Raw genomic sequence first — 26,312 nt, forward strand, 5'->3', positions numbered from 1 at the left:
GCCTTGCCGCCCCTCGAGAATGCCGACTCAACCCCATGTAGTTTAACTCATGATTCATCCATTGGCTCTCCATCACCCGAAGGCTCCCCTGTCGTCGTTGCTTTCTGTCCTAGCATAGAGGCTACCTGCTCCAATCCCTCAACATCACCTCTTGTTATCTTACGGCCCTCACCCTGCCACTCGCCATCGCGCACCTCACCCTGATCTCCAAGCTCCAATCCTCTCGCTGTCTCGAGATACTTCCGTGACGCACCCTCGACATACTCTACACGCTCACGTCTCCAAGTACGTGCGCCACTAACAGCATTGTCCGAGGTATCTGCATCAGTAGGGCCAAGATCAGGAAGCAGTGTGCGTAACGATGTCGACAGAGCGCGAAGAGCTTGTAATTGAGAAAGGGTAAACTCCGTTGTGGTAGCAATGGGCTTGTCGGTTCCAGCATTCTGGAGGCTTTCCTTGTCGCGCAGGAATCCAAACGCTGAGCCGTCTGGTGCAGGTTCTGGTGTAGCCTGTCCTTCTTCTGCCTTGACATCGGGCACAGTGCCAAGTAAAGATCGTAACTTGTCGAGCAGCGCATCATTTCGTGCCCGTTCGGCTTCAAGTGCAGTATGCAGTCGCTGGCTAGCATGTAACCTCCTCCGTAGCGCAGTTACCGATTCAGCTGTTGGACGATCCTGTCGTTCTAACCCTGCAAAATCAAGACCCTCATAATGCGCCAGACGCATAAATGGCTGGTCGTCGGGTCGCACTGTCAAGATATTCCTCATTGTGTATAGTTCGAATAAATCGAAGTTCTTGTCAATAGACGCGTTGAGCAGTGTCTCAAGCTGGTGTGTGCCATGCTCGATCTCGAGTTTGGCCGCTTCGTCTGGCGGTAATGCGGGAGTTCCATCTTTGGGTGCATGTTTGTTGGAAAAGCCGAGCGCTTGCGGCGGGATGGAAAGGAGAAGACGTTCAACTGAGTCTAGAGCGCGGTCGGCAAGGACGTTGACGGTGTTGATGATGTCGTCGAGGAGGGACTGGAAGAGAATTAGTGGCTAGTCATGCTAAACCTAATGAGAAGTGACATACGACTGGAGGATAGCCAAAGTGCTCTGTTAGGAGCTCATAGTCTGAGTTCTGCTGCGCTGCCATCTTTGAAGTATTGTATGGCAATCGGATAAGTGAGGTTGTGGGGGAAGAAGCAGTTTAACGGTTAGACGCGTCTAATCGCGTAAATGAGAATTGGTCGACTCATGTATTTTGAGAGTAGGCAATTCTAGAAAATCAATCCTCGAGTCGCACAACGTTGAAACATGAGCGAATTAGGCACAATCATTTAGTTGAACAACTACACCCAAGCAATAAACTCTCCGACCACGATCCTACCACAATCTTTCCTGATTGACTGCGTAACGACATCATGATGGACAAACAAATCAGCGTCGACGCCTTGCGATTCAGGCGTCAGCACAATCTATCAACTGTCAACCGTCGGGGACTAACCCCGCTAGCTTGTGGCTTGCTCAATCTTCAGTGGCTTGGCTGCGCGTCACTCTCCCGTAGTCTACCCAGTCAATTTAGGCCCAACTTAAGTAGACCTCCAGCACCTCGTCTATTCCAACTTCACTCCTTCATTTCCTGGAATAAAATCCAGTCTCCTTCCCTAAGCTTTCACCATGTCTAAATACAAAGATATCATGAAAAATGGGTGGCACCCTGAAAAGTCGGGTACTACTTTCAAAGGCCAAGTTGTAAGCAATTCCCTCTTCTTACCGACTATTAAGTTAGAAGCTAACGGTTGCTGCAGAAGGGTCTTGTTGGGAGAGGAGACAAGGCCGATGATAGGGACAGAAGTAACCATGTCTCTGTTCCTGTGTCACAGCTAAAGGATCCCTCAAGCTTTGCTCCACCTCCTAAGCGTACTGGTTCGGGTCTCATTCCAGCAGCTCCTAGGACCGACTCATCAGCAACCCGAAAGGTCGGTGCCGCTCCGTCGAGATATCAGGACCCATATGGCGAGTCCCAAGAACAAATAGAGGAACCACCACAACCACGCGGTCCATATCGTACAGACACTACGGGACTGTCAACGGATAACCTGCCCAAGCCGCCTGGAAGAAGAGACGGCGCTGATGGACGTTCACCACAGCCGCCATCATACCAGTCCGCCATGACTGGCGTAGGAGGAGGCAGAGCCGCACCTCCTAGTCTACCACCACGTCTTCCCCCAAGGACCAACTCAGCGAGCACAGTAGGGAGCTCACCCGCTGCTAGTCCAGCCCCCACTGGGAATGGACTCTTGAATCAAGGAGCAGCGAACCGCCTTGGTGCTGCAGGCATCAATGTTCCTGGCTTCGGCATTGGTCGCTCCAGTCCTGCAGCTGCTGCATCTCCAAGTCCTCCCCCGCCTCCACGTCCCGGTGTCGCTTCAGCCCCTCCGACGGAGACTCCGTCACATATGAGTGAACTGCAGAACCGATTCTCCAAGCTCGGGACGCCTTCATCCAACGCCAACGCAGCAGCAACTCCACCTCCCAGCGAGGGGACAACGTGGGCCCAGAAGCAAGCCGCTTTCAAGACTGCCTCATCGTTCCAAAAGGATCCTTCTTCGGTCTCGTTTTCAGATGCCCGAGCAGCCGCCAGCACAGCCAATAATTTCCGTCAGCGTCACGGCGAACAAGTCGCTGCTGGGGCCAAGGCAGCAAATAATCTCAACCAAAAATACGGTCTTTTGGACAAGGCCCAGAACTCCTACGCCAAAGTCCAGGGTGCTCAGGGTCAGGGTCAGAATCAGGATCAGGGTGCTGGAGTTCCATCTACAGGCCTAGCAAGCGTGGCTGGAAAGAAGAAGCCGCCTCCGCCCCCGCCAAAGAAGAAGCCGGCCCTCATGAGTGCGCAAGCTCCTCCCGCTGATGATGAACCGCCGCCGATCCCCATGGCAACAAGACCGCAATTCTAAGTCCCAGGACACGGATTATTTAGGGAAATTACATTGCTGGGCGCGTACGGAGTTCAAACCATCAATGTTATCTTGAACAACACATAATCACTGCACAAAAAAACAAAAAAACAAAAAAAACCGCGACAGAATGACTCAGATGGAACTCATAACTTCTTTCTTTTTTTTTAATTCCGTCTCATCGCTACATCTCGAGGAATATACCAAGCGTCGAGATCGAGGTTCGTGTGGCTCGTAATCTAAATAACTGCTCGCCCGCCTGTTATTGCGGATGGGACTGAACAGAACCTAAAACATCACCGTGGCATTTTTGCCAGCTTAGACCTTCATCTCAGTGAGACCGTGCTTCCAGAAGATGGTGTAGGGGGTGACACCATCCTCACGGTAGTTAAGGAGGACGACCCTATCGGCTTGTTAGCAACCCATAATCCATAGGCGCGCAAAGTTGAGTAACGAGAAAACTTACATTCCATCGGGGTCCATGGACTCGCCGGTGTAGAACTCGAAATCCTTGAAGTTGGGGAGGAGCTTCTCCTTTACATACTTCTGAGCGCCGGTCTTGAAAGCCGTGATCTCTGACTCAGGAGCACCCTTCTCCGTGAGGGCCTTCTCGATACCCTTCATGTAACCTGAGCCGGCATTAGCAACCAAATTTGCATTACTTGTTGAGGTTATGCATACCCTTGAGGTAAGTAAGGTAGCTCTTCTTGTCGAAGGTGGTGCTCTGGAGACGGAAAGAGTTGACGATGTTGTTGACCTTGACCTTCGCATCATCGAGATCTTCTTCAGCCTCCTCAGCGGAAGCATTGGCACCGATATCTGAAAGGAAAATGTTAGAAACAGTCGAGGACTATGGTTAACAGCTGGAAGTGCTGAATATTCGCTGTTACATACCGACTGTGACACCACCCTCCTCGATCATAGCGCAGTCGGCCTCGTAGACGATGTTGTCGACCGTCTTGAGGTCGTAGGAGTCAGAGATGAGCTCGTCACCGTTGAGGATATCCTGTAGTTGCGATGATCAGCAACAGGTCATGAGAATAATACCAGAACCGAGCGCGGGGTAGGCGGGGTACTACTGTACGTGGGAAGTACAGTAGAGCAACGAGCGTGTTCTAAGAACTCACCTTGTAAATGATCATGATTGCGGTATGAGTCGGTTAGACGTTTGAAGATGGATGGAATAGAATGGTGAGAGGAGAAAAGAGGCGGAGGAGCGAAGCAAAGAGGAGCGAAGCAAAAGAAATAGAGCCTGATGATAATAAAAATCAAAGGCCAGTGGCGGGGTAGTGGGGGCTCGAGTACATTAGCGGCACGCAAACTGAAAATGCACATCTAGACGCTGTAAAATTTTTCCGCTACCGTGGGCTCTCAACCAATCAAGTTCTCCAGGTGGGCCATCAAGCACCAAAATCATATGAAAGCTCGTTATCAAGCTTTCGATGAAGACAGAAGTATAAGCAGCAAAGAGGGAGATTCGTGAACCCAAATGAACTCACGTGTTTTTGCATTTTGTGTTCTTGATGCCCTAAATGAAAGAGTACTGGGACGATTGATAACAATGGAAGGTGGCTACTGTTCAAATCCCCTGGCTAGGACGCGAAAACTACCTAAGCTGACCACCCTACCACCCGAGCTGTCTCCGGCTAACGAATAACTGACTGGACTTGGATCAGTTCAGGTTGGTGATTGAAATATAATAGGTCAACCATGGTCCAATAGAATTACACGACAGACGCAGTCCAAGGCTGAGCCTCTCACTCGTCGTGCTGCCTTCAATTTTCAATTTAGGTGCCGGCTACCCTACGAATTCTAGGTATCTAGAGTAGGTATGAATTTCAAGACTTTATTTCTGTGTTCCTTTCCCGTGATCAATGATATCAGGTTTTCATGCAGTGTCCGGAAGCCGCGGTGATTAAATACATAGGCTTGGTCAACTTATGATCTTCAACACCTGGCAAGGTCGGTCAGGGGTCAAACTTGCCCCGGATTTATACACGGACTGAGATTGCTTCGGTGTCAAAGAATATAATTGACTACAAACACAGCTGACACCATCTAAGGCCATACCCCTGATCTATTCGAGTCCAAGGTTTGGGGTTTGTGAATAACCAACGACAGCAGACATATGACCTGTTGGTGACGTTTCCATGGCATGAGCCACAACAGGCTTTGTGAGGCTTGGCTTGGACCCAAGGCATAAACAGGCGATACAGCACTGACATAAATTGGTAGGGAGACATTCGTACGTTTTCCGAGTTTATTGTGCAGTTAGTGAACCCCTGGGGCAGCACAATACTGTGTGATGTTATTTAAAACACATGTGATTTACAATGCAATTAGACTGTGCAGTAATCGTGCTGCTAGAGTGACACGCGTGGCCTGATGCCGCCAGTCCGTGGGATGGGAGTGCCATGATGCATGATGCGACGTGGGCGTACAGGGAATCTGAATTGCTCTTCAGGAGAGAAAGAGAGAGGCCCTGAAATGGCGCATCAAACGACATGCGGTTTTAGCAATGTCGTGTGCAAAAGGAGATTGATTACTGTACTGTACCGTACCGTACAGTAGTCCCTTGGTATCACGGGCTCCGAATAATTAAATGGACTTTTTAGAGGGTCGGTCGCACAGTTGATTGACTCCGAAGCTCCCGGGCAAAATGTACTGTATCATGACTGATCACAGTGATCACTAACGTATTTTTCGCGTGTACCTGAGGTGGGTTGCCACTTTAGAGGCCCCAGCGGCGCGAGCGATTGGACGGACGCGCCCGCCTTAATCTAATCTTCCTGTTCCTCCCCAGGTTAGTCGGGTCTTAATAACTTGATCTTTGCCATCGATCGCTTGACACTCCCTTTTTCTTCAATTCCTTGTATCCTCCTGACCCTCATTTGTTGAAAAGAGACTCACTGTTAAGTTACCTAAATAATTGTTTTTTTGTCGCTCGTACGTTTTTACAGTTGTGCGGCTTGCGCTCAACTTTACCGTCCTCTTCACTCCTTGGTCCAATCCTCAGTCACCTAAATTTATACTTATACTCGCGACGCATCAAAGTATAGCACATCCAACTTAATTTCAACCCGTCATGGGCAACGACAGCTCCATCCTCGCCGACGGTTCCGCAATGGCAGCGCCCGGCTCATCGTTCAACCACACACTCTTCGAAACTGCTCTACCGCCGCTGCCTGTATTCAGCCTCGAAGTCCAGCCTGATCTCTTGTCCTGGGTCTCCGACTTTTGGCTTAATCTGTTACTCCCTGTCATCGTCTACTGGGTGCTGTCTCTCACATTCCACGCCATCGACGTCCTCGATTTGTTCCCCCAGTACCGACTCCACACGCCCGAAGAAATCACCAAGCGCAACCACGTCTCCCGCTATGAAGTCGCCCGCGATGTCATTCTGCAGCAGGTCATCCAGGTCGTCACCGGCGCCCTCCTTGCCTTGTCCGAGCCCGCCGAGATGATAGGCAAGGGTGAGTATGACGTCGCTGTTTGGGCTACTCGCATCCGTATCGCCCAAAGAGCTCTTCCAACTCTACTCGGTCTTGTCGGTCTCAATGCTACCGCTATTTCAAAGGGTCTCCTCGACTCTCACCCCCTGCTGGCCGGGGCTATCGCTGGTGGTTACTACCCTTCTCTCGTAAACGCGAACTCGGAGCCCGCTTTCGCGTCTTGGGAGATGGCTTTGGCCAAGGCTATTTACTATTTCATGATCCCTGCCATTCAGTACTTTATCGGCGCCGCCATCATCGATACCTGGCAGTACTTCCTCCATCGATTGATGCATGTCAACAAGTGGCTGTATGGTAAGTTTCTCGCAGGCGGACCGTCGCCAGCTATCAATTGAGTTTCGTGAAAGCTAACTTTAGTTGACAGCTCACTTCCACTCCCGCCACCACCGTCTCTATGTGCCTTACGCCTATGGTGCTCTCTACAACCACCCCGTTGAGGGTTTCCTTCTCGATACCCTTGGTGCCGCCATCGCATTCAAGGTCACCCGTATGACACTCCGCCAGGGCATTTTGTTCTTCTCCATGTCCACAATTAAGACTGTCGACGACCACTGCGGGTACGCTTTCCCATGGGATCCTCTTCAGCTCGTTACCAGCAACAACGCCGAGTACCACGACATCCACCACCAGCACTATGGTATCAAGACCAATTTTGCTCAACCTTTCTTCACATTCTGGGATTCTCTTCTGGACACCAAGTACAAGGGCTCAAAAACCAACAAGCCCAGCGAGAAGAAGGCAAGGGCAGAGGCGAAAGCACAGTAAACTTACCTTGAGCATTTGCATATGAATTGTTTGATTTCGGCATAAGGAGCACATGATACACAATCCACAATGAGAAAACAAGAATACTATTTGATTGCTTGGGCATCGCTGGCATGCGATTGGGTTGTCAACACTTCTGTTCAATGGCGCTTTTTTTATGGTTTGGATTGGCTGGGGGCATGACACATTTTTTTCAACATCGACATTTATCATCAAGGCTCGAAGCTCGCGGCAATACCTTTAATTCACGGCTTTAATGAGGCGCCTGATGGACCAACTCTTTTTGGGCCTAATACATTCTTCCCACTTTCGTTAACATCAAGATTACCATTCTTATCATGCCACCAAGCTTCATCTGCCACGGCAAGGAGGAGCTGGCCAAGTGGCTGACCTTGAGGAAGCGATGCTATTCGATGGATGGGCACTTGGCCATGTTTGTTTTGCATCTGAAATTGTACCATACTGCTTGGAATGCGATGTACGAGTCGTTTTTTGGCAACGGGAGGCACACAGCTGCATTATTGCCATCTGGGAGCTTGCTCAGTCCTACAGAAGGAACAGACATATTCGAAAAGGAAAGGATACAACAGGAACATGGATGTTTGCACAGATATATAACACTGTGTATCCAGTTAGCCTTCAGGATAGCATTGTGCAATAGGTTATTGGCAGTTGTTCTTCTACGTCGCTTCAAGATTTTGCCGCTGGTGATCACGTCTTACAAGTAACAATCTGAACAGTACGCCCCAGAGCGCAATAATGAAGATGGAAGTCGTGTAGGTTTAGCATCATCGTAGACAATATGTCCTTACCGGGTGGAATGTTCTCTTGAACTGTTGGCATTGAACAGTATTTAAAGTATATGAAGTACGCCTTCTCCAATCATCGTAGACTGGGCCAAGACAAGGCGGATGAACTTTTGCACGTTGCGAGCCTTGGGTCGGTGTGGGCATGTTAAACAGTGAATTTGGACAATCATTGAAGCGACAAAAGAACCATGCGCAACGATCGAGTGACGGTATTCGCATCTCAGATGCTGAAAATCGATGTTGATGTTAACTCCATATGTTGGTTCACGCTGGGAGGTACAGGATCCGACGACTTTCAGAATGTAAGATGACCCAAGACATCGTAGATTGACACTAGAAACACCATTTCACACAAGAATGAGATGAAGAATTTCGAATAGACACCATAGAAGCATTGCAATAGCGATCTTATCCTCAAGAATTCTAGTCTACCCTATACATAGCTATCAGCGAGATTTCCAAGAACAAGGTTCTCAAGACGTGCGATATCGCGATTCACAAATTATGTCCATTATCATTATACCACTGAAATACAACTGACCAAGATGAAAGAAAGACTTCACCAGTTCTCAATGCAATTCTTACATTCTTTTACTCTAACAATGTGCACTGTCGCGAGATTCCGTGTTGATCAGCTACCATGTTCACGTACGTCGATCCTTGAAGTTGACAGATACCCGAATCCTACGTCAAGTCAATACCTGGTTGTAGGAAGTGTTTATATCATTCATAGCCTTTCGGGTCAACGAAGAGGTGACAGATTAATTACATGAAAACGACATGCAGAAATGAGAGTGTCGGATGAACCGATGAGTCGTCAGAAATCACATCGCCCATCCCTCTACCAACAACTCCACATGTCAACCAGCACCTTGTTGATCCTTTTCTATTCCTACGAGCGTTAAAAAAAGAACCAGTGGTTATTACATACCTGCAGCTCCTCACTACGGCTTTCAGAAGCGGTGAAACGATGAAACGAAAACGCTTTGATCAGAGGCAGGTTCGATACGCGGGGGGAATGACAGAGTCCGGACAGCCTCGAAATTAATTCCACGGGGCGAAGACTGGAGCGTGATCTAGAAGACGTTGAAAAACTGGTAGCGCCGTTTCCTGGACTTTGGACTAATGAAGCACCGGCCCGATAGGTTCGGTTCATGAAGCTGGCTATCGGAGATGAAGATGTTCACTGAGTGGGAGCAGGCGTTTGCTCATCTTGACTTTGTGTGGCACGATTCACAGCGACGGGACGGAAAGCAAAAACATTGATTATCTCAGCCACGAGAACTACTGTATAACTGCTTTACAAACATAACCAGTAGTAAGTAGTGTAGGTTTGTTTCAGATTGAAGAGAACAACAGTATGGGGAACTGCAGTCAATATGTACAGTACCTACGGTTGTATATCTGAGAAGACGGTTCGTTATCTTCCGTCTTGGCAGCCTGTCAACATGGATGTCTTGATTGATGAACATTTTTCTCGATGGCGATCGATCTAAATCGTTGATGTCCACATATATAGACTGCAAGGAGACAGGTTCAAAAGGGATATAACCCTCCACAAAATGGATCCGATGCGGGCTGAGTTGATGTTGGGATGAGAAAAGCAAAAGGTATATAGTAAACATATACGCTTGGCAGTGTCAGCTGCCTTGGAAAGACATCGACAATGAAAATATCGTGACGTGATTCACATGAGCAAAAGTAAAAACAACAAAGCGTTGGAGGGACAATGATGCAGGGCGGATGCAATTACTGTAGGTTTTGCGTCTATCTGAGACAACAAAAAAGCAAATAAAGTTGGAAGCTTGCATCTTGGCAGTTGTGTAATTAATTGTGCATGCTGCAGCTAAAGTGCATTGAAGATGCATCTTCAACAAACTAAAACTTGCAGCTGTTGCCAACGGTGATGGCCGACGTGGTCGCGATAGATGCCAACCAAATCATATGCATATGCGGAATGCTTTTATCATTTCCCTCTTCTGGTTTATCCTTTCCATGAGTCCAAGCACCCGGTCCATTGCGTCCGGGTCTGGCCTGATGGAGAGAGACCTAACGTGTTGTGTTGACTCTCCCTTGAGTGCCCACCGGTCAAGTTGTTGCTAGAAGCAGAAGCGGCTCGGGCGGGTTTTTACTGCTGTGGCTTTGACTAATTAACAGCCAGAGGACCCTGAATTTTCAAGTTGAGCAGTGCTCGAGCTTCCAAGTGGATAGTTGGAATGGAGCCTGCCCCTTGAGAAGTCACAGGTGAGTAACATTCGTTTTGGCCGTTGTCGATTTCTTGGTTTTGACCTGGAGACTGCTTCATGCTGGCTCCGTAGTTCTTGCAACAACTTGGACGAACATGTGAGTTATTGTTATTGTTGCTCAGCTGACAGACACTCTTCACTCTTGCAGCTAGACTATTGATACGTCGGTTGTGCTGCGGATATATCTGGCCAATCCTGACCACACCCGTCCCTCCCCCTTTGATGAGCCAAGACATAGCAATTAGCCAAGTATTGACAGTAATAAGCCGTGCAGTGAGCAGGTTCATAAATGTTGGACTATGACCCATCTTTTATGACGCCCTCAGTCGTGCTAAGGAGTTCCACAATCCTAGAACCCCAGCTGAGATCCATGAAGGTCCAGGTCGGTTCGCGATCCACAAAGTCTCAGGCTGAGCACTAACGCTTGTTCGAGCTTAGGAGATCAGGTTCAGTTCGATGTTGGAAGCACCTCACGACGGCCACTCGACCAATGGAAGCTGGTCATCGTTCCAGATACTAGGAACCCTTGTTATTCGCAATGCCCGTGCAGAGGGATCGCCCTTGTTCCCCTGAGGTCTTTTTTGTTCTTTGTTCTTTGTCGTTGTCTTTGGTTGTCTGTAGTGTAGCACAATGCTCACTACGCATGTCTTTGTGCTGCTGCAGCTTTGTCTCTTGGATAGTTGCTTACAGTACTATTGTCTGCAGATCTTTGCATAGACGCATGCGTCTGTGACGTCCATTGGCGATGATCAATAACGGGAGGCTAGGAGAAGCAGGCAATATTGGATAGCGCAAGCCAGATAGACCAATAATCAAAGACTGGTCACAGAAGCAGAAAGCCCCTTGGCGCCTCTTGCAAGGATCATGAGCCTCTCAACCTCTCACGATCGTAGCTCAGCTGGTTCTACTGGAGGACGGACAGGCTTGAATTGTCACTGAGTATCGACCTTGGCTGGCCTGGACTGGGCTGGGCTGAATTGTTATGCCTATCTTCCAATCGCATCAAGCCAAGTGATGGAGTTTCTTGCTCTACCTTACCTTAATAGATTGGCGAGGCCCTTCACTACGTCAGAATTAATCAATGTGAAGATAGGAAGGAGCCTTCTTTCCCCATCTTTGCCAGACAATTGGGTCTTTCCGTTCTTTCCGCAATCTCAAATTGCAAGAAAAACCTGTCCGGCCATAAGGTGGTTACGGTAGGAAGGACCTAGTTTCACATTTCTTTCCTTTTCCCAATCTGCCATTACTGAATTCACATCTACCGCATCGACGTCTCCCTTTTCCATCTTCTTCTCCCGTCTATTCCATTCCATTCCTCATCTGAGACTGAGACCGCCGTTAACGCACCCTAAACGAAGCCAGACAATATACCTGAGTCTGCGTCTCTCATCGCTTTGCTAGTGGGACCCCATCCGCGCGCGTCCTCTATACTTGCAGCATCGACCACCCGGAGGTCACGACTTTATTGAGCGTCGCAGGCGAGAGGCAACCATACCGCAGCACGTACGAGCAAGTAGAAAGCAGCAAGCAGCTTCACTAGCCGCCCTTGGGTCTCCGCTCCCGTCTGTATTTCGCCTCAGACGCTGAATATTCTCGTCTCGCTTCCACGCCGCCTTGCGTCCAACGCCCTGCGCTTAAGCGCTCTCCTTCTGTGCCGCATTCCGTACCTGGGGTTTGCCTGGTCTCTGGTACCCTTTGGAAGTTGTCAAGTGTTGATCCGATACTCCGTCACGGCGCTTACTGTCCATCGAATCCAAGGGCTCCTCGCTAGCTCATTGGTTGTCGACAAGTTCGCTGTAGCTTGGGAGTCTCACATCCAATCGTTGACAGCCAGTCTCGAGTCTCTAACACCAGTTCACGCCAGTCGCAACATGCGACGAACGCCTTACGGTGTTTCATGAACCTCCTATTATTGCTTAATCTCGAGCTCTCCGGGTCCCCAGCATCTAAGTCCTTAGGCGCTATCGTGGGCCTTTGGGGTGCTTTGCCGTGTTAGTGGCAAGCTTCTCAATAGACTAATCCCTACAGCGGGTTCCTACATATTAACTGTGGTGAGGGCCCGTCCTCTGCTTGTCGCCTGTCATGGATCCATCAACAACTCTCTTTACTTTCTTATTGTGAGTTCGGTCCATTTTTTGTTTCTTTTTTATTTCCTTCCTTCCTGCTTGTTTGTTTGTTTGTTTGCTTGCTTGTTTGCTCCCTTACTTCGCCTCTCGCTGGTCGAATTCTGATCCACTACCTACCTTACCTATCGCTCGAACCGTTGACTCGGTCTCACTGCTCTTAATATCCATATTTACACCAATCATTCTTTTGTTCGCTTATTGAATCGCTTTCGTCTTGACTGCAACAGCTTCAATCTCGCAGCATTCCTTTTGTGTTTCAATCATCGAACGTTACCATTCCATTCTGTACCCCGGATCGGCACTCGCTACCTAGAAGTGTCTTATTAGCCGTGGTATGCTTTCTCATTGTCTCATTTTTACTCCCTCGCATGAAAGTTGTCTGGATTTGGGTCTCTACCCGACCAGCCCCCTGGTGCTTAAGACACAAGTTTGGCAAAAAAACAAAATCGCATGTTTTCTTTTGTTATGACGGGCGCGCAAAGTTTGAGCTGAAGTCAGCGTCGGATCTATCTCAGCCAGCCCGGTCTCCCTTCAAGTTGTATTGCTTGGTAGACGAGACTGGAGAACTGGTTGGGCTGCTAGCCTGGATATACGGATGGAAGCCAGCTGCATCTACCGGATATCAAATCCGTAGGATCGATCCATGGGTTCCCTTGTCTCCCCACGATTGTCAGCTCTGCTACCTCATACATGTCCACCGAGTTGTTTCTCAGCCATTTACATTGAACCCTACTACCCCTTGGCCCCGACGCATGTGGCTGGCTGCGTGGTGCAATCTCCCTAACATTTTATTTTTCCCCTTTGCTTCTATTCCATCGCCCGATGAGTTCCAACGACGGCCGCTGACAAGCATCCCCAGTCAAACACCCCCTTCGACCCAGTCCGTGCATCTTATTGGGTCGTGGGACAATTTTAGCCAATCTCACCCCATGCAACGAGACACCCGGCGGGGCCGTGATCAGTGGAGAGGTTGCTATTCTTTTCGTGACATTGTCTGTGACGACGTTTCCGTCTCGGCTTCTGCGACGTGCGCTGGCATAGGCGTAGGCGCAGCTGCAGGCGCTGGAACAAGCTCAAGCTCAGGTACTGCTTCGTATTCCGTCAAGAGGCACGGTGGTCTCAAGATGGGTCATACCTATTATTACTACGTATGTACTGCACCTCTTTCTATCCGTTTCGGTATATGCTATTGCATTGTACTACATGGCTTAACAAAAGCATGTCTCTCTCCCTTGCGTCAAACTAATGAATATTTGCTGCCTGTACTTTCGTTCATCTTCACTCTTTTACCCAACCACCTAAACACATTTAATCAACCTCTTCACTCTCACTTGCTTTTCGTTCTTCATTCACTCTTTTGTATCATTGCTTAATCAAGTCATTCATTCGTTCATTCATTCATTTGTTCTAACAATGGGCTTCCAGTATGAGCTAGATGGCTCCGTCGAGACACACGACCCTGCCTTGCCTTCAACTACAGCTTGCCCATACCTACCTGGCCAAGCCGTCAACACTTTAATTGTTCCTGTCGAGCAGGCTCTCCGACAGCGAAGTGCTTCCCTGACATCCATACATACTGCCGATTTAAAAACCATGGACCCCGATTCCAAATACACCACTCCCCGACCTGCACCTTCAGTACCAGCCAACCACATTCCTTACCGGGTTGGTTCATCACCCTCACTACACCACAAGTCTTCTTCCCGATCATTATCACCGGCTCCAGCGGCATGGAAGCGCTTGTTTGGTCGCAAGATGAACTCAGAGGGTGAGCGTGGTCGATCTCCAGTTCGCAATGATACGTCTAGCTCTACCGATGATCTGGATGACCGCTGCACAACACCATCAGAGGGCACTCGCACAAGGGACATCTCACCTGAATCTCTTCGACGTTTTCTTTCCGATGACAATCCTGCTCGCCCCGGGTCTAACCTCAGCGAGAGACCATCACTCATCATCCCTGATGATATCGTGGAGGATAACGAGAACGATGATGACGACAACTTTGCTTCTTCGGCGGTCTCTGACGGACAGTCTTATGTCACTCGTCTCTCGCCCCCTCCTTTCAAGCGATCTCTCTCTTCTGAATCTGTAAATGCCGATGTCTTTCATTCAAGTTCACTGCGCCCAATTTCTGCAAAGTCCTCTAAGCAGAGCTTGCTAGAGACTACCAGTGTACCCGCCTCGGCAGTAATACCTTCTCGTCCTCGATTGGAAACACTACGACCACGAATCAACCCTGCGACGAGCTTCTTCCTGTCGCCAGCCACGCCAAACCCTACGACGAGCTTCTTTCTGTCACCAGCCACGTCAAACTTTCCTGAGGACGAAGGAATCAACTTTTTCGATCTCACTGATGACGAGGACGATGTCGTGTCAAGTAACAACAGCGATATCCTTGCATTTCAACCCGCACCCGGCATGGTTTCCACTACCGACTCTTTTGAGTGTTACAGTCTTCCCGAGTCGCGAGGACATGGGTCCAAGATCATGGAAACCCAATCATCCTACCCGAAGGTCAACTCACCATCTCTCCTCCCCCATGGTGAATCGGGCTTCGCTGTTAGCGAACACAATTTCCTCGGTGCTCCCATTGATACAGGACTCGATGATTTTGCCGCCGAGTTGGGTTGGATGGCCGATATTATCGGTTCCAAGGTCAACTAAGTGCCCACGCCAAACTTACTTCATCTTTATGGTATATAACAATCTCTACTGAGGACTACATTCGCCTCCTATAATCTGCATCATTTCGATAGCGTTTTCTTTTCTTTTTCTTAACAATCTTGGTCCATCATTCGATGAGCACAATCACAGCGGGGTTTCTATTTCGGCGTTATAGATCAGAAAGGGAGGTTGGCGCAATGACCGGTAGGCAGCTGGACAAGCTCCCAATACATACACAAAACCCTGGGATGGTAATAAGGAATGGCACTTGGCGGAAAATAGACGGCCACAAAAAAGGAGGGGGCAATGGTTCATGAGACAGACGGATGATGGCAGTTACTACAATACGATTTGTAGTTTGAGTTGATTTACTCAAATTCACGTTAGGAAGATGACTTCACAAGCAAGTGGTCAATCTTAGATAAAACAAGACACAATCATAATCCGCAACAACGATTCAACAGTTATATCCTTTTTGCCCAACTACCATTCCGGTGACAAGCGTTTGATGATCATTGATTGTAACCCGTTTTCAACGACATGGTTGTTCCTTTTCTGTAGTGATACGTATTGGAGGTTATTCATTGTATATATAGTATTATATTACCAACTCCCCTTGGGCCCAGCACTCGCCTGTGTATACAGAAGAAACGTTATAGAAAAGAAGAATGCCTTCGGTGGCCGATCCAAAGTCTACGACCCCTGTTAAGTCGGAGTCGGTATCGATGAATTGTTTGTAGTAGCTGGCAATACAGACTCTGCAGGGGCTGGGGTATGAGATTCTGTAGTAGGGATCGTTGCGGGCGCTGGATTAGTGGCATCACCAACTGCCGGTGACGCCGTACTGGGTTGTGCAGCCTTGCTAGGCTCGGGCTTTGATGACGTGGAGGACCCTGGTTCAGCCCCATTCATCTTCGTACCAGGAGCTTGGATGCCCGATGTTACCTCGGGCGTCTGGATCTCAGGGGTTTGCTTCGAGGAATCAACAGTGTCTTTGTCTTTGGTGCCCTCGTGCGAGACGGATTTCTTCTCAGGCCCGCTCTTTTCTGGGTTCAAGAAGCGCTCAGGTACACCTCTCGCAGCATATGTCCCACTGCCAACCCAAGCACCCAGGATGTGACTCCACCGGTACTCGCCGCGGGTAAGACGTTGGATCTCGCGGTATGCGTAGCCGTTATAGTAAGGAAGACCAGTACGCGGATCGCGATACCGGGCGGGATGGTTTGTGATGACGCAAAGAGGCGCAGGTGAAGGTTCTACTACAGTCAGTACATGTCTAAAAAGGGGCTCTTAGAATAGTGGTAATCTTACTCGAAAGCTTATTCATCTTGCGGCCAAAGATGATCTGAGTCTGGATGGTACGGTCCTTCAGGGCGTTTTCGTCAAAGTTTTGGAACACTATCGCATTTCGGGCTCCGGTTGAAGGTTGAAGTTGAGGCTGTGACTCAGGGGCTTGGGCAACAGCGGAGTTTTCGGGACCAGAGGACTGATTTTGAATAGTGGAAGGGTTAGGAGATGGCTGGAGATTCGTTGTAGACGACGTTGGAGTAATAGCTGTTGGAGGGTTTGCCAGGGATTCTGAGATAGCAGACGGAGCATTGTGAGCAGGGGTGGTAGTAGACAAACTTGTAGGTGGCATGGCTCCTTGAGATGTATTTGGTGGTGCAAGAACATTTGATTTGGGGTTGCCGAAACCCATCATTGGAGGCGCAGCTCCATCACCACCGATACCTGGAGGAGGAGCGAGTATGGGAGCCGCAAGTACACTAGAGGGTTTTGAATCTGGCGGGCGAGAGAGCCCTGATGGTGGAGTGGCAAATGAGTTTGTTGCTGTTGAGCCAGCAGGCGTTGGGGGAGGCGGAGACGGTGCGGCGAGGCCACTTACAGGATGGCCAAGAGAATGAGGAGGACTTGGTGCTGGTATGATGGCCGAGGGCGGCGGAGTGGGAGCGGCCAGACCATTCGGAGGTGTAGGTGGTGGTTGAGGCGGAGGGGGCATTGCCAATGAAGGGTTGACCTCCTCAGTTTTGAGAGAAAGAGAAGGATTGCTATCCTTTGCCACTGAAGATGAATCTTTGGGGTCTGGGGCACAGCTGTCATATTCGATCGGAGTAACTGTTTTTGCTTCCTTTGCTTCTGACGTCCCGGCTGGTCCTGGTGAAGCTGATGTGGGTGGTTGTGGTTTCTCTGTCGTGCTTGAAGCGGCGCCATCTAGAACAGCTGTGACATCTTGTCCTTCGTCTTTTTGACCTTCCACTTTCTGAATCCCTGCTGCAGGTATATTTTCCTTGCCTTTATCTTTGTCCTTGCCCTTTGCCTTCTCGCCCCTCTTTCTCTTCTCTTTCGCAGGCTCCTCTATAACCATATGCCTTCCCATCCACTCTCCAATACCACTCCAGAAAGTGATAACCGGCCCCTTGAGAGTTCTGTTGTGGAGAGCTGCCAATTTCGCTCGACGTTCCTCTTCGCGTTGCTTCTCGGCCTCTTCCCAGCGATTAAGACTCTTGCTATTTCGCTTTTCAACGATGGCCGCTTCTCGGAGCCTCTCTTCCTGCGTCATCGGTGGTTTCTTCATTGCTTCAAGCTTGGCAGCCTTCTTCTGCATCTGAGCTAGCTGCTTTATCCGGCGCGCCTCTCGCTCTACCATCTGCTGGTGAAGTTGCTCCTTCGATAGTCGGGTCGTTTGACGGGACGAGGCTCGGGTTGGTAGATCGGCGGCCGAGGGCAGCCACGAAGTGCGCTCGGATTTCTTTTTGGGCCGGGGCGCTGGCTTCACGGGTGCCGATGGTGTTCTGGTCGTGGGATCGATACGGACTTTCTTACGAAACTTGGCGGGAATGGCTTCTTGAGCTTTTCGTTTGCGCTGGGCGGCACGGCGTTCCTTTGCTTGCTTTTCAAGCTCTTTCTCTCCCTCAAGATCGTCATCATTGTTGCCATTATCGTCTTCATCATCGGAAGAGTCCATCTGTACGTCCGATCCATTCTCCCCGGCGTCAGAGAAGCCTTGGTCGTTCTCGTCTTCGGCAAAGAGTAGTTCAAGGTCTGAATCAGGCTCCTCGTTGGCGAGCATTGACTTCATTCGGTTGCCAGCAGTCGAGCGACGCTTTCGAGTCGTGGCGAGCCATTCTACTTTATCTCCATCGGTGACCGGAGTATCGGCGTCTCTGCTGGGGCCATTGCTCTTCTGGACTTCGGTGTCGCTATCGCTGTCGCTGTCGCTGAGGCTGGACAATGTGGAAGACAAAGGAGTCCCCATTTCTGAAGGCTTAAGTTCCGTTTTCATCGCAAATAAATGATTATATAAGCGATTTGATGTTATGCATATCACATGGCGTATTCTACTCGATAACCAAAATGATGCCAGTAGGCGTGTGATGTCGCGGCTTTACGCCTGGTGTTTTAAAGATGTAAAGTGGACGCGTTTTAGGTGGGGAGAAGTTGGATGGATATTTTTTTTAGTTGCTGACATCACAACAGACAGTGTAATATGATAGGTGCATTCCAGTAGTGTAGAAAGTGCTCAAACGCTGCACCATGTTGTATGGTAGGTATGCAATAACGATCGAGCGCAATGTTATTTAGATAGTTCGGCAATTAATAATCTTATATCATGTATAGCTTTGTGACTCATCTAAGTGTGCGCGTCTTGAACGTGGACTGCGCATTCGTAGCTCACCAAACTCCTGACCTAACGCCGTAATACGCAAGAAACCAAGCATGAACTCCATCCTCATGACTGTTGTGAGTTATCTATCTAATCTTATAGCGACTCCCTACATCTCATCTGTACCAAAATCGAGGTCATCAATAGCCCATTCCTTGCAGAACCTGAACCAGTTGCGAGCAAGACATCTCTGAGTTTCTGGCACCGCCGTACTTGAAACTTCATCCGTGGCACCTGTAGGCGCAGCGGTGACAGGTACGTTAGTGACTTGACCAGGCTCGGCAGTTGTTGTAACCTCTACCTCGTCGCGACAACCCCAGAACCTACCAGGAGTATGGCAGGTAGTTGTGGTTGAAGCTTCGCTTGTAGTAGTGCTACTCTCTGTGGTTGTCTTGTCCTTGCAACCGAACCATCCGGGTGTCTTGCAGGTAGACGTAGAAGAGGATGTGGTGGAGGTCGTAGTCGTGACAGGCGTAGTCTTGTCAAGACAACCCCACCAACCGGGTGTCTCACAAGTTGATGTACGGGTACGAGTCCGTGTCGTAGCGGTAGTCGAGGGTAAAGATGTTGTAGTAGTTTCGGTTCCGTTGCTCTCGTACATCTTCCACTGAGCACAGTCTCGGCATTCAGGCGTCCTCTTACACTCAGGGACACCATCGTACTTCTTGATGACGTCGTCGATGACAGAGCGGATACGGTGCGTACCGATCCCAACTCTCCACCCCTTATCGGCGACAACATCGTAAACACACTCGTAACCAGCATGGCAGGCACTTTCCATGGCATAACCACCATAGGTACAAGACGCTGTTGCACCATTACACGTTCCAATGTAGACAGGGTCTGCGGTATGACCAAAATGGAACGTGCCTGTATTCTCACGCATTTGAGGGTAGTCGGCACTAGCACCGGGCGGGACTGGAAGGCCTAGTCTAGAAGCTGGAAGAGCTTCCGGTACAGCCTCAAAAGTAACAACAGGCAGACCGTATGTCATGCCCAACATTGAAGTCACGGCACCGCCAAGCGAATGGCCGGTAAGCCAAACCTGAGCATCGGGATAGAGCTCCGTGACATTTGAATAGAGTTCGCGGGCGGCGCCGTAGTATCTGTTCTCTTCCCTCAGGGCCTGAACAACACATGTGTTGTTACAAGAATATGTGCCTGTAGCACAGTCACAGACTTGGTGCCATGTCCACTGACCTTGCTGAGCGCAGCAGCAACTGAAAAATAGGTTGTCGTTGACTTTGTCGTTAGTAGTGGTTCCTTCTCCATCGAAAACAGCCGTCGTTGTGCCCTTGAGACCAATGACAATGGTTGAGTTTGTATCATCAGCAAAGACATGCCCGCGGAGACCGTCAGACTCCCATCCGAAATCGGCGCTGCGGTTCCATCGCTCTCCAACATCCTCCCAGTCGGCATCAGTCTCATGCTCGACGTATGCATTGGCCGTCATGAGAGCTAATGTGAGAACAGTGTCCTTATCCTTGATGTCAGGAGATGAGACTCGATCCATAGTCCATGCCGATGCATCAAGCACAGCTGCATATCCTCTCCGCCGGGACTCGGCTACCATAGGATCAACAACTGACGGCCTTCGGTCAGCCAAGCGTTGAATAGTCTCGGGGCGACTCTTTGCTTTTAATCGGAAAATATCATATTCATCGTAGTCGTCTTCTGCTGCCAGATAGACCCTCGACTGGTCATGGACGACATCCCGTCTCCGATGAAGACCGGGATGAAGATGGGTGCCATGATGGTATATGTGGCGAAGACTGAAAGTATGCTCGGCAGCTACAGGGATTTCTGGAGCCGATGGAAGGACGGGCGCAGGAGGTAATATCACGCCGTCGTGGAATCGATCATTTAAATCGCTGGATGCGGAAGACGGCGAGAAGGCGAGGAAGGATAACAGTAGAGTAGCGGTTACACGGGCAGTTGAGGCGCATCGGAATCCCAGCAAACGGGAGCGACGATCTGTTGTCATGATGACATTAACTATCCCAGAAGTTGGGGGATAATACTCATGTACGATACTAGATGAGAGCACCGGTGATGTGGATGGAGAAAGAGAAGAAGGATGAGATGGAAAACGGAGAGATGGACGAAGGCAACCTTACTGATATCAAGCCTATGATGTTATGCACGCTATCGCTGAGTGGAGACCAGGATAAAGGGTCACATGGGAGCGACGACGTAGACCGTTGGGGAAGCCTACATAGTGCACGGGGCCCTTGGACCCCGATGAGTAGGCAGATCAGATAAATATCCATATTCACATGATGTTTGGCTAGGTACGTAAGAATTCCTCATGAAAGACTTTCATGAGTCGAATACACAAGATGTCGTTGGCTGACTACATGCCTCTGTATTTAGGTACCTAGGTACAGGTAGGTACAATACCATGTACTAAGCCAGCAGGTGCATCCATTTTAGCTTCAATCCATACCTAGGTAGGTACACTAGGTACAGCAGATGGGTGACAGTGATGTTTACCCCGTCTCAGGCAATATTGACGATGAGAATATCACCAACAAAAATGTACAAATTATCATAGGTACACAATACCATCAATATCGCATCACCCAGAGCGTGTCCTTAGATATTTTACCTGATTACTGTTTTGTCTTTGAATAGCGGCGTCGAATAGAAGTACCTATTACGTGAAGATACTCCAGTAGGTACTAATGCCCTGGCTCTATTTTGACCTCCCCGACTGGACCTGCATGGCTTCGGTTCCCCCAGCAAAACTGGAGCTTCAGGTAGTACCTACTACAGTAGACCTCTTAAAGGAGTGGATCCACTGTATGCTCTTTCCGCGTGAGGACGCGACAGAGCGCGACCATAGGTACTAGGTTGAGTGTCTTTTCAAATTTCCAAATAAACGACTCCAGCTGCATCGCAACATTCACATTTGCCATCGCCATCTCAATACACAGCCATAGACACCACCTTATCCATCACATCTACTACTTATTCTTGCCAATCTATAACTCTCGTCCAGTCGTCGCAATGACTGCTATGTATGTCTCTTCCCCCAAGCTCCCTTTTCCATCTGTCCCCTATGCATAACTTGACTTTTCTCTCCGAGCTTTGCATCAGCCTGTAACTATTACTGCAGCAATAGCTAACATGGCCATCGACTTGCAGCGAGAGTTTCGACAACATCTACTTGGATCTCTCCAAGGAGAGTGGCAAGTGCAGATTTGCTGAGACCGGTTTCGGATGGAAGCCTGTTGGCGGCGGCGAGACCTTCACCTTCGATCACAACAATATCGCCTCTGCGCAATGGAGTCGCGCTGCTAAAGGATACGAGATCAAGATCGTCCAGCGCTCAAAATCTGGTATAATCCAGCTCGACGGCTTCCAACAGGAGGACTACGATCGGCTTGCCAAAATTTTCAAGAATTGGTACAGCACGGTCCTAGAGAACAAGGAGCATGCTTTGCGCGGTTGGAATTGGGGCAAAGCCGAGTTTTCTAAATCCGAGCTTACATTCAGCGTCCAGAACCGACCTGCTTTCGAACTAGCTTACTCAGAAATCGGCAACACCAACCTTGCTGGCCGTAATGAAGTGGCCGTCGAGATGGCTCTTCCCGAGTCGGGTGCCAATGCCCAGCTAGGCGGTGCCCGGTCCAAGGGCTCGAAAGCTGCCGCTGGTCGAGACCAGCTTGTCGAGATGCGATTCTATATTCCCGGTGTGACTACTCGTAAAGAGGCAGAAGGAGAGGACGCTGGTAGCGATGCCGGTAACGACGAGCAGGAAAAGAATGCCGCAACTCTGTTCTACGAGACTCTGATTGACAAGGCTGAGATTGGCGAGACGGCTGGCGATACTATCGCCACCTTCCTGGACGTTCTACATCTCACCCCCAGGTACGCTTCGAAATCATACAACAAACTCCATGTCGAGTTTTTGTTCCATCTTGTTGATTGCTAACGTGTTTAACAGAGGTCGTTTCGATATCGACATGTACGAGGCATCCTTCCGACTTCGAGGCAAAACTTATGACTACAAGATTCAGTACGAGGCTATTAAGAAGTTCATGGTACTTCCTAAGCCCGACGAGGTACACTACATGCTTGTCATGGGTCTTGACCCACCTCTGCGTCAGGGCCAAACTCGATACCCCTTTGTTGTGATGCAATTCAAGAAAGATGAAGAGGTCACAATTGATCTGAACCTTAACGAGGATGAGCTCAAGAGCAAGTATCAAGACAAGCTGGAGCCTCACTACGAGGAGCCCCTCCACCAAGTGGTGGCAAAGATCTTCCGTGGTCTGGGCAATAGGAAGATATCATCTCCCGCCAAGGACTTTATCACGTATGTTCCCTGTAGTCCGTCGACTGATTTAACTGCTGACTCGCATTTAGACACCGCAGCCAATATGGCATCAAGTGCTCCATCAAGGCCAGCGAGGGTTTCCTCTACTGCCTCGAGAAGGCCTTCATGTTTGTGCCTAAGCCGGCTACATACATCGCCTACGAACAGACTCAATCTGTCACTTTCTCCCGTGTCAGTGGAGCTGTATCAGCATTGTCAACATTCGACATTACTGTCCTTCTAAAGAACGGTGCCGGCTCATCTCAGTTCAGCAACATTAGTCGTGAAGACCTCAAGGCTCTTGAAACATTCTTCAAGCTCAAGGGTCTACGGGTTAAGAACGAGATTGACGAGGATGCCAACCTCCTTGCTGCTGCCATGAATCAGCAGATGGATGATTCCGAGGATGAAGTCGCTGCCAAGGCTGATCGTGGCTCGGCCGATGAGGACGAAGAGAGCGTGGATGAAGATTTCCGCACCGACAGCGAAAGTGACGTTGCCGAGGAATACGACAGTGCTCACGAGAGTGATGGGTCAGGCAGCGATGAAAGCAATGTGGATGACGACGAGCAAGATGGCGACGATGATGATGAGGAAGATGAAGAGGAGCGTCCTAAGAAGAAGAAGAAGACGGGCTAAATGCCCCATCGTCTGCTCTGAGTGCCAGGGCATGTAAGTCATCAAGGTGAGACATAGGCAGGATAATGGGAGCGGTACTGGGGAAAACTCTTGGTCTTTGGGGCTGAGATATCAACGGCGTTCAGGCTAGACAGATGACTTAATTCATTTCTAGGGTCTTGTAATGATATGGTAGTCTTGCAAACATCAGCATTTTCGTATTGACAGGCTCTGGGCTTTGCTTGCATGATTCATGTCGAACATGATCTTACGGTGAAGGCTGGTCATGACAACATGACACTAATGTGATAAGAGCTTGGCAATATGCTTAACGCGTGAGTATAATAAGTCAGTGACAAATAGTAATCCGTCAGGTTGGCTATGTACAGTATAGCTTCGGATGCGTATCTTTTAGCCTGTACTGTATTCTGGGTCCCTGGGCCTGAGAACAACACTTGGAGTCTTTGATCGCCCATCAATGTCAGCCGCAAAGAACTAACGTCGCCCACCTATCAAAGGGTTCTCTTTGTGGATGTGCAGCGTTTACCAACCTTGCCAGTGCCACGCATTGGGCGGTTGATATGCATGTGTCAGGGACAGCTACCTAGATCCTGCTGAAGAAAAAGAAACGTTAGTTCATATATCCGGACGGCTCTTGTAGATCATTATACTTCACCTCCGCGTATACCTAGTATATGTTGAGAGAGTGCGAATACCTGGCTGCCTATCCGTACAAACGTATGTATATCAAATTAGTAGTTACGTGTCAATCAATGGTTTTGCTGTTTCTATCGGTGGAGACTGCATTTGTTGAACACTCTCGGCCTGGCTCCGACGATCAGGGGGGGCCTTGATCGGCGATGGCAGTTCAGAGGTACTGTAGGTGTCAGCTACCCTACCAAAGTGTGCTGCAGGATGACAATTGATTTGATACTAGGACGTTGAAGACTCTGGTGGGTGATTCCTATCATCAATATTGCCTATTCTGGTGAAAGTAACGAGCTTCTACATTGAAAGGTCTTGTGGGCAGGCAATACTATCTACAGTAGGTAAATTCCTGGTCAACAAAGTCGTATTTCGCAATTCTCAGAAGCAATACCCTGTCGTTTAAGGTTTTAACAAAGATCAGATCAGCCGGGGGCTAACTTACCTACTACCTAGGGGTGTAAGCGAAGTACGGATCCGTAGGCTCGTAGTGTTTTTGCCGAAGACCAACATAACAGCGTAAGGAAAACTAGAGAAAATATTTGCAAGGTTGCTCCCGAATTGTATTGTTGCATTGATGGCACAACAAAGTGGTATCTTAATTATGTGACAGCTCACACAGAGCCCGGGTCCGACGGATTGATATCATGGATCCAGACAAGTCACAGCCAACGGCCCGTTCACTTTAAATTATTTACCCTCGCACAAGAAACGACTCTGACAACCAACGAGCCATGTAGTCTGCGGCATCGCCAGGGTTTTGACTCCGGGAGGGTAGCACAAACAAAGACAATGCATTAGTACCGAGGCCAGTTTAGTCAGTTCCCATACAGTACAGAACAGTCCAACTTCATGATCTGATCGTCAACGGGGGTACATGACTTGAAAACCCTCAACTCTTGGTTTGGACTGGGACTGGAACAAGCCTTGATTGGATCATCATGTCGACCATTACTACCAACGTCTGACTTTGTAGAGGTAGATAGACGAGGGTAATAGGTATAAATGTCCTCGGAGATATCTCATTCGTGATGTATAAGTGATAGTGAATTTACTTCCTGTCATCGCGAATATATATAACCTCTATATCATTTGCCCCAATTACCTACAAACTACCTGTCTTCGTACATACTATGTATTATCCTATCTACCTGCCTACCTATTATTTGCTCCTCCGTTCTTGCCTCGCCTTTCTGCTTTGACCCTCACAACAGATCCACACTCCCATGCGAATATCGTGTAGTACTTACCTGGCGAAATCGAAGTGCGCGTCTTGCGTCGCACCTTCCCAAACTTCACGCTCCCCGTACGGGCATGTTAAAGCAGGTGCAGGGTCAAGGCTTGCCTGCCTATCCGTATATGCCTACCTTATCTGTGTTTCACCTGCGAGCTGTCAAGGGAAAGTGCGGCTCTCTTCCGCCAAACGTCCTTCTCTTACTATGTATTTCTTGACGCCAATTGTACTAGCAGGCAAGTACTAAGTATAGTACTTACTAACCTACCAACAGTTGTTGTCGTAGATGTATGTCACTATCCCCTACCTAACCTTACCTCCAGCACCGAGTTTCTCACATTCGGCCCAACAGGGCTGGAGCTGGGCTTTTCAACATCTCGATAATATGCCTGCTAAATAAGCCACGAAAATCCCGTTATGCAATACGGGTTCTGTGTCTCATACTTAGGAGTATCAGCTCCGAGCAAATACCACGTCCCATCGAAGCGAATAAGGAGATATTCTTGGTGGTTTTGGAACTATTCTTTCCTCTTTTGATGTTTCCTCCGTCCTGCGACTCACGGACATGAGATGACAACACTAAACCACAGAAGCGTCCATGCTGGGTGTCAAGGAGAAGTTGCCGCCAAAAAGAGGAACCACCAGCCGAGACTCGTGACGTCGAACTGAAGAGCAACAATCAGGCTACCTTAAGTAGGTACTAA

General features: G+C 49.1%; 8 protein-coding genes across 8 annotated transcripts; 4 read left to right on the forward strand and 4 right to left on the reverse strand.

The window, feature by feature from the left end:
- Positions 1–47: 47 nt before the first annotated feature.
- On the reverse strand, positions 48–1,134 carry FIESC28_07576 (uncharacterized protein; the record flags this gene model as incomplete). The annotated part of the gene is made up of 2 exons (XM_031161716.1): positions 48–1,019; positions 1,072–1,134. The coding sequence occupies 2 exons, from the start codon at positions 1,132–1,134 to the stop codon at positions 48–50; spliced, it is 1,035 nt and encodes a 344-aa protein (XP_031014236.1).
- Positions 1,135–1,658: 524 nt separating this feature from the next.
- FIESC28_07577 (uncharacterized protein) lies at positions 1,659–2,941 on the forward strand (the record flags this gene model as incomplete). The annotated part of the gene is made up of 2 exons (XM_031161717.1): positions 1,659–1,733; positions 1,790–2,941. The coding sequence occupies 2 exons, from the start codon at positions 1,659–1,661 to the stop codon at positions 2,939–2,941; spliced, it is 1,227 nt and encodes a 408-aa protein (XP_031014237.1).
- Positions 2,942–3,259: 318 nt separating this feature from the next.
- Positions 3,260–4,083, reverse strand: FIESC28_07578 (uncharacterized protein; the record flags this gene model as incomplete). The annotated part of the gene is made up of 5 exons (XM_031161718.1): positions 3,260–3,344; positions 3,408–3,570; positions 3,623–3,760; positions 3,836–3,947; positions 4,069–4,083. 5 exons carry the CDS (start codon positions 4,081–4,083, stop codon positions 3,260–3,262), a joined length of 513 nt encoding a protein of 170 aa, XP_031014238.1.
- Positions 4,084–6,026: 1,943 nt separating this feature from the next.
- Positions 6,027–7,218, forward strand: FIESC28_07579 (uncharacterized protein; the record flags this gene model as incomplete). The annotated part of the gene is made up of 2 exons (XM_031161719.1): positions 6,027–6,747; positions 6,818–7,218. 2 exons carry the CDS (start codon positions 6,027–6,029, stop codon positions 7,216–7,218), a joined length of 1,122 nt encoding a protein of 373 aa, XP_031014239.1.
- A 6,594-nt stretch (positions 7,219–13,812) lies between these two features.
- On the forward strand, positions 13,813–15,066 carry FIESC28_07580 (uncharacterized protein; the record flags this gene model as incomplete). Its single annotated transcript, XM_031161720.1, has 1 exon — positions 13,813–15,066. One exon carries the CDS (start codon positions 13,813–13,815, stop codon positions 15,064–15,066), a length of 1,254 nt encoding a protein of 417 aa, XP_031014240.1.
- A 705-nt stretch (positions 15,067–15,771) lies between these two features.
- Positions 15,772–18,349, reverse strand: FIESC28_07581 (uncharacterized protein; the record flags this gene model as incomplete). Its single annotated transcript, XM_031161721.1, has 2 exons — positions 15,772–16,322; positions 16,378–18,349. The coding sequence occupies 2 exons, from the start codon at positions 18,347–18,349 to the stop codon at positions 15,772–15,774; spliced, it is 2,523 nt and encodes an 840-aa protein (XP_031014241.1).
- A 490-nt stretch (positions 18,350–18,839) lies between these two features.
- Positions 18,840–20,714, reverse strand: FIESC28_07582 (uncharacterized protein; the record flags this gene model as incomplete). The annotated part of the gene is made up of 1 exon (XM_031161722.1): positions 18,840–20,714. One exon carries the CDS (start codon positions 20,712–20,714, stop codon positions 18,840–18,842), a length of 1,875 nt encoding a protein of 624 aa, XP_031014242.1.
- A 1,025-nt stretch (positions 20,715–21,739) lies between these two features.
- On the forward strand, positions 21,740–23,690 carry FIESC28_07583 (uncharacterized protein; the record flags this gene model as incomplete). Its single annotated transcript, XM_031161723.1, has 4 exons — positions 21,740–21,750; positions 21,878–22,603; positions 22,680–23,051; positions 23,102–23,690. The coding sequence occupies 4 exons, from the start codon at positions 21,740–21,742 to the stop codon at positions 23,688–23,690; spliced, it is 1,698 nt and encodes a 565-aa protein (XP_031014243.1).
- Positions 23,691–26,312: the final 2,622 nt, after the last annotated feature.

Source organism: Fusarium coffeatum (assembly GCF_003316985.1).
Source record: "Fusarium coffeatum strain FIESC_28 chromosome Unknown BRIP53273_contig_169, whole genome shotgun sequence".
NCBI lineage: Eukaryota > Fungi > Ascomycota > Sordariomycetes > Hypocreales > Nectriaceae > Fusarium > Fusarium coffeatum.